General features: G+C 35.5%; 1 protein-coding gene across 1 annotated transcript; it reads right to left on the bottom strand.

Moving 5' to 3' along the window:
* Positions 1 to 920: 920 nt before the first annotated feature.
* LOC130749586 (protein NRT1/ PTR FAMILY 5.6-like) lies at positions 921 to 7,389 on the bottom strand. Its single transcript, XM_057602965.1, has 4 exons — positions 7,105 to 7,389; positions 3,565 to 3,782; positions 2,463 to 3,010; positions 921 to 2,053 (listed from the first exon to the last, which is right to left on the bottom strand). The coding sequence occupies exons 1-4, from the start codon at positions 7,247 to 7,249 to the stop codon at positions 1,177 to 1,179; spliced, it is 1,788 nt and encodes a 595-aa protein (XP_057458948.1). The 5' UTR covers positions 7,250 to 7,389; the 3' UTR covers positions 921 to 1,176.
* Between the last annotated feature and the right edge of the window lie 3,288 nt (positions 7,390 to 10,677).

Here is a 10,677-nt window from a genome sequence, read left to right as displayed (position 1 = left end):
CTTGCCTTGCCTCCTTCATCCTTATCTGTTCTGGTTTAGGTGTTGTGAGGGACAAGCAAAAATCGGATCTAGACCCCAAAGTTAGAAGATGAGAGAGAGAGAGAGCTGGGTAAGAAGGAAATTATTTCTTGTCTTTTTTTCCCAGGACCTACCTGCTGTTCATGAACCTGCCCTAGCTTATCTTCATCCTCCTCTGTTCTTGACTTCTTGTATTTTTTTTTTTAATGATTGCAGAAAGCAACATTCTGCAATGGAAGGAGAATTGCAGAAAACATTTATGCACCAAACCAAGAAGATGAATGTTAGGTTGTGGTTGGAGTTGGATGAGAGGGAGCGGTAGGGGGGTTGAGGTTGAATTGTGACGGATTATCTCCGTCACTAGTCCCAAAAATAAAAAATTATATTTCTTAATTAAATTATTAATATTTTTCAATTAAAATATTATTAAATAATACCACGTCAGCAATCTGTTAGATTTTTGACGGAAGTTAGACGGAAAACCAATTTTGCAACCGGGTGTAAACGTTAGGGACGTTTTTTGCTAATTTTGAAGTTTGAGGATGATTTTCACAGGAAGGCCAAAGTTGGGGGACCAAAAGTGCAATTAAGCCATTTGTCAAAGATATTTTCCTTTTCATATTTCAGAGACAATTGATATTTATGTATCTTCCTTAGTAGTTATGTAATAAGTAGGGGAAAGATGAATTTTCTATTAGTCAAACCATCCTCTTGCAAATTATAATCCAAGTAGAGGTATGATTGTTATGTCATTGCATTGCAATTTATTGAGTTATCACACTTCTACAAGAAACAATGCAGAACTTGCTAAAATATGAGATAGTACGAAAAGGTATGCAGCACCTTTTGAAATGATAATATACATAATTTTCTTGTCATATTACAGGTATATGGCATGAACAGAATAAAATCTCTTGGTTTGGATCATAAGCGATCAATAATATACAAAGATTATTCATCAAAACTCAAAGCAAAGTAACAAACACATGATTAACAACAACCTTCATGTGGATGGAAATATAAGGATAAAAGGGCAATAAAAATATAATAGTGACTTTGCTACTGCAAACATAAATTTTCAGTTTTCACAATCACAGCCACAGGAGGAAAATGAAAAATCTTAGTAATTTAAGATACATAGAACTAAACTGAACTAATTTAAACCTTTGTCTCTGCTCCACCACCATCAGTTTTCTCTTCATAACAATCAGCCACTCCAACCTTCTGCACATTCTTATAAGAATACTTCCTAGCAAAGAACACATACATGAACAAGTTCAATGTGGTCATCACCGCGAGTAGCCAATAGAATTTGTCCAATCTGCTACTGTTCAAATCCTTACCAATCCAACTTTTCCCAGTCTTACCAGTCACATGATCAATAACTGTTATCACCAAACTGCTGAGAAAATTTGCAGCCCCAAGCACACTCAAGTAAAGTGCTATTCCTAGGCTTCTCATTGAGTCTGGCACTTGGTCATAGAAATACTCTTGCAACCCCACAAGGGCAAACCCATCACCAACACCAATAATCACAAACTGTGGAGCCAACCAAAACACACTCATTGAAAGTGAACCTTTTAAGGGATTCCTCTCAACCACATCAAGCCTCTTTCTCTCTACCACAGCTGCTACTATCATTGTAATCACTGAGAAAAACATTCCGAAACCGATCCTCTGAAGGATGTTGATTCCTCTTTCGTTTCCGCTTAGCCTTCGGAACAAGGGTACAAGGACCTTGTCATAGATGGCTACAGAAGATATCATACCAATGGCGGCAAGAGTGTAAATTGAAGCTGGAGGAATCTCAAACCCATTGTTCCCTATCTTTCTGTCCATGATGACTCCTTGTTTGATGAAGAAAGTGGATGTTTGTGCAGCACAAATTCCAAATGGTAATGTAAATACCCAAATGGGGATCATGTTGATGATCAGCTTCATTTCTTCAACTCTAGTCAGTGTTGTGAGTCTCCAGGGACTCTGTTTCTCTGCTAAGTTTCCTTCATTTTCAAGAATTGCTGCCTTGTCAAGAAATCTGTAACAAAATATGCTATCAATTAATTTGCATACCTCTAAGCGCCTGTTTGATTCTATAGTGTATATTAAGTGTTTGTAAAATTGATTCTACAGTGCATATTAAGTATTTGTAAAGTTGATTCTATAGCCAAAATCAAAACAGCGGAGAATCTTATGTGAGTAGCTTCTAATGTCAGAATTCAATTGATTGAGAAAACCGAAACTGATCGGAATTCCAAACATGTTATAAATTAACCTTTATTTCACCATGTAATAACTTAATTCTTGTTTTAAATTGAGGTATGCAACTACAATTGTGGCTACAATCCACAACCGCAAGCGCAATTGCAGCCGCATCAACAATATTTTGTCTAAGACTTCATTAATGGAAATGTGTCTAAAATTGCTACCATGGTCTTACTACTTACTTGAGTTTCTCAGTGTGAGCAAGAAACCTTCCATTGGCAACCTCAGATTTGGAAACTTCATGAAATTGAGAAAGGTTGGAAGGGTAGGGAACCTTTCTCTTGGAAATAGCAGCAACAAGAACCTGCAACATTGGAGTGAAGGGGCTCCCAGTTGGTGCCCTATAACGATAAGAAGGCCTTCCTATGACAAAGATGAGCAATGAGAAAGCCATGACCCCTGTGAGGATGAGATCAGCAGCACCCCAGTTAACATGATCTTGCACATAAACAATCAGGGTCACACCTAGAATGAGTCCACTGCAGAGTCCACAGTTCCACCAATTGAAGTAGGACATTTTCTGCCTTCTCTCTTCAACATGATTATCATCAAATTGATCAGCTCCAAAGCTCTCCAAGGAAGGTTTGTGCCCTCCAGTTCCTATGGATATTAAATAGATGGCTAGGAAAAAGAATACTTCATGAATTTTCCTAGGTTCAATACACATATTAGTGTGTTCACATGGCTTTAAACCTGGTAAGAACCATGACAAAGAAAGGAGGACCAAACCCTGCAAAACAAGTGATTTCCAAGTTAATTAGCTATCTTAATGAAGTGCCAAATTAATAGAGGTAATGTTACAAATAACATGTTTGGACTTGTATTTGGTCATACTTAATTCTAGAACTAGAAGCTACTTGGAGAAACTTCCCCTCAAAATTGTTCTGATGTTAAAATCACTACAGTCTGTTTGGCTATCCGTTCGGAAACCTCATAATCAATTATGTTAGAATAAATTCAATTCTAAATGAAAATATAGATGTTGGGAAGTCATTTTAGAGGATTGATTTCAGCCTTAAAATCAATTCAACTCGAAGCTAGAGAGAGTAGCTTATGCGTTAAATATAATAAATTCCGAGATTTTAAAAGTTGAATTTCATAACATTACCCTATAAAATCAGATTTTCTATAAATAAATCAGTACATATATTACATTATTTTAACTGAAATTCACCGCACACAATTTTATTAGAATTACTTTTGCTAATTTCATCCAAACACAAGGTTGAAAGATTTCCCAAATATGACTAAATGTTGTAATAGAATGGTGATTGAGATTATTACCATGAGATAAACAATGCATGATGCAATCACAGTGTTGTAGCGGCCCAAGTATGAATCGGCTAAGAATCCTCCAAATAGAGGCATCAAAGTGGTGACTCCAGCCCAGTAGTTCACATTCTTAACTGCAGTCTTAAGATCTTGATGAAGAACTTTTGTGAGGTAAAGGACCAAGCTAGTTGCTATTCCAAAGTAGCTCAACCTCTCACTGAACTCAATGGCTATAAACAAGAATAAAAAATGTTATTTTTTAACTGATATTAAATGATCATATTTTTTATCTGAAAATATAAAAATTCAAATAGGAGGATAAATTATAACAATGAAAAATCATATATTTTAATTTGTATAACTTAGGATTGAAATTTTATTTAATGAGTAAATATTTGTGGTTACATTAAAATATTAAAAGCGTAAAAAGCTTGGCCAAATCAATTTTGACCAATGTCATTTGGGTTTGAGATCAATAAATTTTAGCTCAATATTTATGTTACTGATTTTTGGATACAAATAAATATTTAATTTATATGTATTTTTTGTATAATTTTTTTGTACACAGATATTTAATGATTTGTCGTCATATAAAAAATAAACATTTAATTTAATTTAAATAAAAAATGTAACCATTTTTCAATTTATGACATTAAATAATTGAATGTCCGTATAAAAAGTTTTACACTGATAATGCATAAAAATTAAATGAGAAAATTGGAGGTGCACTAACCGTGTAAATTTGTTTTACACATGCACCTAATTGATTTCTGCCACATCAACAATTTATTAATTTACTAATTATAATTAAAAAGATTTATAAACAATTAGTCCTATGTGACATAATATTATTGGACGTCAGTGTAAAACTTTTTTACACTCACTCACTGTACATATCCATTAATCTCAAATTAAATTCTAAAAAAGTTTTACACTGAGAATTCATCAAAATGTTTTTGAGGTGTCCCACGCATCACTTCTTACTTTAATTGGACCTGTTGGATTACACCACCTATTGCACCAATTCATCACTCACTATAAATAGCCATGAATAGCCATGTAGAATACGACCATTATGTATTAATTAGTTGTATTAAATAGTTGAATGTGAAGGTCAATTCTCTTCCTATATACTCCATTATAAATAGCCATAAATAGCCATGTAGAATACGACCATTATGTATTAATTAGTTGTATTAAATAGTTGAATGTGAAGGTCAAATCTCTTCCTATATATCTGGTGAAGTTACTTTTTTGTGTGTTCTGGATGTCAATTGTTTGGTCCCTTTGGCTGGTAAGGGGAGTTGGGTTTGGCACCCCACTTATGGGGCTTGGCACCCCACTTTATCAAATACGGAATTTAAAGTTCCGTATTCTCCATATTGAATACGGAACTTAAAATTCCGTACTGTATTTAAGTATGCGTGTCACATTTTCAACAATTCATTATATACTAAAATAGATACGGAATTTTATTTTCCGTATTGATATGGAAATTTAAATTTCGTATCTGTTTTAGTGGGGTGCAAAGCCTAAGGGGTGGGGCTCCAAACCCAACTCACGCTGGTAAGGAATGAGTTAATTTTTAGAGATGGCACTGCTGATGTAGAGACAGATGTTGAATTGGTGCAGCGTCGGTCTTGGCATTGGATCAAAGTTAATGTTGCGGGCTTTCCCTACTCTTTTGCTGCTTGGTCGTTGTCTCCTCTAAATTGTATTATTGGGCTGTAGGTTGTGGGGTGGGATCGGTTTCTTGTTCTGGATTTGTTTTGGGGTTGGCAGTTGTCCAATTGTGAAGGTTTATGCAAATTGATGAGTGTTTCTCTGGCAATGCTGGAACTTTTGGGGTCTTGGCAGAGTTTGCTTTTGTTGCTGATCTGGTTAGTGTCTTGGCTGTGGATTGGAGCGTGGGAGTATTATATCAGTTTGGGGCTCTTCGCTTTTCCTCGAAGTGTAGCCTTGTCTTATAAAGACTTTTCTAGGAATTTTGTAGGAAGAGAGGAGGGAAGAAGAGAGAAATAAATAGAATGGAGGTGGAAGAGAAGTGGAGAGGTGTGTATATATCATAACTCTTTTCTTTCTCTTTGTTATCTTTTTTATAGGGTTGGAGCACCCCTTGTACTTCTTTTCAATATAAGTTTGGCTTAAAAAACAAAAACTTTTTTGTGTGTTTTTTTTGGTAAACAAATTTAATATATAAAAAAGAGAGGAAAAAAGGGCGTTTTCTTGTTATATTTATGTCCCACTGATATCAGTTTCTTTCATTATCCGATAATAAGAGAATGAGGCATATCAGAAAGGAAATTCATTAGTAGCAGTAAATATACATATAAGACTTAATTTGTGTGGCTGATACCATTTGTCACCACTAATGCTTCTAGAATATGTATACTTGGAGGTGACCCACCGCTTTCATGGTCCTACTGCCCTTGACCGTTTCACTATTTGGTCGCGATTCATGAACCACATAATTTATAAATACTTGTAATATTTATAGTTTGTGACGGTATCATATAGATTGTCATAAATTGCAAGAGTTTAATTTTTTATAAGTTTTAAAGTAGGTGGTCTAAACTCTCACAAAATCGTAGGTGTCATTCAATTCACTGAAATTTTGCCATTAATTACTTTTATTTGACACTTGACTATGCATTTAGTGCTAAGTGTATGAAACCTCTAGATAGTTTTTGTGTGGGTCAATTTGAACTTCCAAATGACATGACAGAGGTCTTATAAAACTAAGTGCGCTCCACTTTCGTGAATCAAAAGCAAAGGTATATATTCTACTACCATATAAATCTAGCAAGTTTCTTTTAATTTTCTTTTTGGTAAATAGATAAACCTGGCTCGTTAGTTGGAATGAGGCTAGAAAGGATACTAGCTAATTGTTTTAATTGTGGATTTGTGGTGTTTAGTTAAAAGGTATCAGAAAAGATAAAAAGCATTATCATTTCTTAATCCATATTATTGGCTGGGAATATTCATGTAAGAATAACAACAGATATCAAAAGCTTAGGAATACATTATATTGGTAAATAAAGAAAACAGTAAAAGCAAGGTAAAATTGAAAAGGATAAATAAAACAACATTAAAATAAGGTGAGATAGAACAAACTTGTTTCCGAAATGTTTAGCTGGTATATATGTTATTGATCAGTTTCAGTTGCACTGCCTTAGGTTTAAATAATATTCTTCGATGAAGGATGTTTTTAACTCATAGGTGCGTGTGAGTCTATGGTGGATTGACCCACTCATAAATCATGTTATCACTACTAACATTTAGTATTGTTTGCAATATATTTCTTTTGTGCTGAAGTTTGCAGAAAGAGCCTTTTAAGTTGTGACTCAAAATTTTCTCAATGCACAAAATTGAATAAAATTGATAAAAAAAAAGCCGATGGAGAAAATTTGGATTGCAGGAACTAATAATTGGAAAGATTATTTAAGATTTAGGGTTTAAGGTTAATGTAAACAAAGATCGAAATTGTTCTCAAACCCTTATGAAGGATTATTTAACTTTGGGTTTAGCATGCAGAGGTATAGTATTCCTTACCAATAATGAAAAAAGAAGCTTTCCAGGAACCAGTTGAAGCTCGGAGAGGAACTCTGCCTTTGTGATCCAATGAAGAATCATGAACCCATTTCATCTCATCATTGACCTCCCCGGGTTTCTTTGCATCGAATCTGCTATTCTCCATTGATCTCCTATGGTGGTTGAGCTAGGTAGTAGTTCTAGCTAGCTTGAAGTTGCAAGTAGAATAATAGTAGATTTCTTGACTGAAGTATTCTAATTAAAATGAAGAGATAATATTGAAGCTATTGCATGTTGACAACCTTTACCTTGGGAACTTCCTTATATAGAGGAAGGGGTTTGTCTTTTTGACCCACTATCACCAGAGCCTGTCATCATATGCAATAAATGTTTTTTTTTTTGCAAAGCAATAAATGTTATTTGCAACAAAGTCAATTTTTCTTTCTGCTGATATTTTTTTTTAAACTCGCTGGTACCCTGAATTTTTTTTGGGTGTGGTGTCCAGATTAGGTGATTTAATAGATTATTATCATATTATTCAAGGTAAATACTACATTTTTAGATTTTACTTTACTTGTCAATTGACTTTATCTTATGAAATTCATTTTTAATGAAAAATGGACGAATAATGGAAACAAATAATGATGTTGGAGATGCGCGTAAAATTATCATGGTTAATGGATGAACAAAGCTCAAAAAACACAACTCGCATATTTCATGTCCCTAAGAATGGAACATTGCATTATTATAATATAACAAAATCAAAATTTTAATCGATACATGTATCTTTATTATTGAACCAACACATTTTAGGTACCACACACCCTAATCTGGCTTAAGTACTACAACAAACACCATTTTTTTTAAAGAGCAGTTTTATGATATGAATCATGTTAACAATTGGTTTATTAATAAATCATGTTTTTATAGCTAACATTCAATACATATTATTTTTTAATATATTTATTTGAAAATATTTAATTTAACTTATAAATCATACTTTAGATAAAACCTTTTCTTAAAAAATAATGGACATGTTTTGGTGCAACTCATTAACTAGTTTTTGGTCCTCTTAGATTGGAAAAGACCTGAAAGGGATTGAAACGGATGTAGAGATGCTCTTCACTTGCACTAATGAAATGTCATCGTTGTAATGGAAATGGAATAGCATAATTCGAGCCCATTTTTCTTTGATGGGACTACAGAACTACTACTGCTCCATTTTGGGCACCAAATTACGTGATTAATTCACCTACTAAAAGAAATTATGTATGCTTTTAGTTAACACTTGTTCAATTGTTCAAAAATGATACATACTCCTAGAATTAAGAAGATCAGGCATGGATCTATGTATAAGAGGTAGGTGTGCCCACTAGGGTGGGGAAGTTTTAAAATGGTCCACTGGTGGACCAAAGGTCATTGTAGTAATTTACAAAATAAATAAATAAAAAGTTAAAATGTAAAAGAAAATCCCTCTCTCCTCAGTCCTCACTCACCTCAAACACCACTAGGGATGACAATGGGTAGGGTTTGGATAGGGTACTATAGTACCTATCCCCATACCCGCGTTTTCAAAAATTACCCGTACCCGTCCCCATACGCGTGGGTAACAACTTGAATGCTCGTCCCCGGACCCTCTGGGTACCTATATGCCCGTATCCGTGCCATTACCCGCAATTTAGCTAACCAAAATTTATTTTTTCACTATTTTTGTTAATGGAAAATAAAAATACAACTAACTTTTTAAATAAAAAACACTAATAAAAAAATTATCCAAATACTTAACAAATAAAATCATTCGACTAAGCATTTTTTAGAAGAAATAAGCGAGAAATATATAATTTTAAATTTATAATATAGTCCTAAAGTTGTAGGTTATTAACTTACTAGTATTAAAAATATGTGTGAGTAAATTAGCAATGATTATGAATACCTTAAATACTTACCTATATTTTTTTTAAAAAGTGTAAGTTTGAAAGCTAGAACTTAAGTTAATTGGTTCATATATTAGCAAATAATAATAATAATAATAATAATAATAATAATAATAATAATAATAATATGTGTGCGGGTATGGGGCGGGTTGGGTACTATAGGACCCATACCCGCACCCGTACCCACTACTTTTTCCGGGTAATTACCCATACCCATCTAGCGGGTTTTTACCCTACCCATTGTTGGTATGTTTTGCGGGTACCCTATGGGTCCGAGACCCATTGTCATCCCTATAACACCACCGCACCACCTCTAGGACAAGTTCAGGCTGTTCAACAGTTAACACCAAGCACATAAACAATGAAACACCAACACAATACTGATTCATATCCCCATCTTGGCACCAACACAAGTCAAAACCCAAACCCCAAAATCCAAATTTCCCTGGTTTGCTTGCAATTTCAAACACTTCTTATTAGTTGGCAATCAAACACACCCCGAATTGGAAAACAAAAAAAAAGATCTTAACTTTAATGAAAAGATCTGATTTTTAAAATACCCAGATCAGAAATAGAAAGTGGGGTTATCTGGGTGGTGATGATCAACTTGGACCCCATTTTTTTCAGAATTAGCAAAATCCAACCCGGGCCAAGGAACAAAAAGGACCGAAATAGATTGAGCTAGATTTAGAGATTTTTTAAGAAACAAGAAAATATTATTGAATGATAAAGGTATCATGAGAAAAACTCATGAGGAATTACAAACACAGCACAAGGGGCAAGACAACAAGGTCTGTACCACCAGGGCCAAGGAACAAAAAGGACCGAAATAGATTGAGAAAAATAATAGGCACAAACGCCAACCTGAACTAAAATTCCCTAAAAAGCTGTCCTATAAAGCCAGTTCAGCACCATTAAACAAAGCTCATGCACCACATCACCAGGCAGAGGGAGGCCAGCACTAGGACTAAAGTAGAGGAACCAGCACGAATTAACCAGCAATCAAAGCCCCTCACAACAGGTTGATGAGCCCACCATCTCAACACCTCTGTTTCCCCAAAGGCTACGACGGCTACTCCGTATATCTCAGCTTCGGAACACGATCGTGGCGTCCGTTTCTCCAAAAGCTTTCTCTTTTTCCCGGAAAACCCAGTTGCAGGGCGGCGGGCTCGCCGGAAATCGCCTCCGGCGGCGGCTCACGACGGAGGGTGGCGGAACGGAAAATTGGTTGATGGGTTTTGTTGCGGACGATGAGGGGAGTGCAATGGTTGTGTTGGTTTCTCTAAACGATGAGTGATTCGCCGGAGATCGAGGGTTGAAGGTGGCGGTGGTTAGGGTTCTGTCTTCTCTGTTTTACATCGTCCAGGTGGTGGTGGTGCAGCGGTACTCGCTGGTACCAGACCACGGTGGTTGCTGCCTCGTGTTCGCCGGAAACGGAAGAAGGAGGGGGAAGCCAGAGAAGAGAAGAGAAATAGGATGGACGTAGAAGGGAAGCCACGACTGAAGAAGAGGAGATTTAACAAAATTGGGGGTTTAGGGTTTTCCAGTGGAAGGAAGTTCTGGTCCTGCTGTCGGAGATGTGTTCAGATCGAGCAACTGCGTTTAGGATTTCATCGCCGGCCACCATAGTTCCTTCCAGAAGCTTTGTGAGAGAGGGGTT

Source organism: Lotus japonicus, chromosome 3 (genome assembly GCF_012489685.1).
Source record: "Lotus japonicus ecotype B-129 chromosome 3, LjGifu_v1.2".
Classification (NCBI taxonomy): domain Eukaryota; kingdom Viridiplantae; phylum Streptophyta; class Magnoliopsida; order Fabales; family Fabaceae; genus Lotus; species Lotus japonicus.
The sequence above is the reverse complement of the archived record's forward strand: the minus strand, read 5'-3'. Positions and strand labels throughout refer to the sequence as shown.

Bases quoted from the DNA above. Each gene is read 5' to 3' on its own strand.
- LOC130749586 (XM_057602965.1), bottom strand. From the start codon at position 7,249: ATGGAGAATAGCAGATTCGATGCAAAGAAACCCGGGGAGGTCAATGAT. The intron at 3,011-3,564 runs GTAATAATCTCA...CTTGTTTTGCAG, and splicing joins CATGCATTGTTTATCTCATG to GGTTTGGTCCTCCTTTCTTT. The intron at 2,054-2,462 runs GTAAGTAGTAAG...ATTTTGTTACAG, and splicing joins GCTCACACTGAGAAACTCAA to ATTTCTTGACAAGGCAGCAA.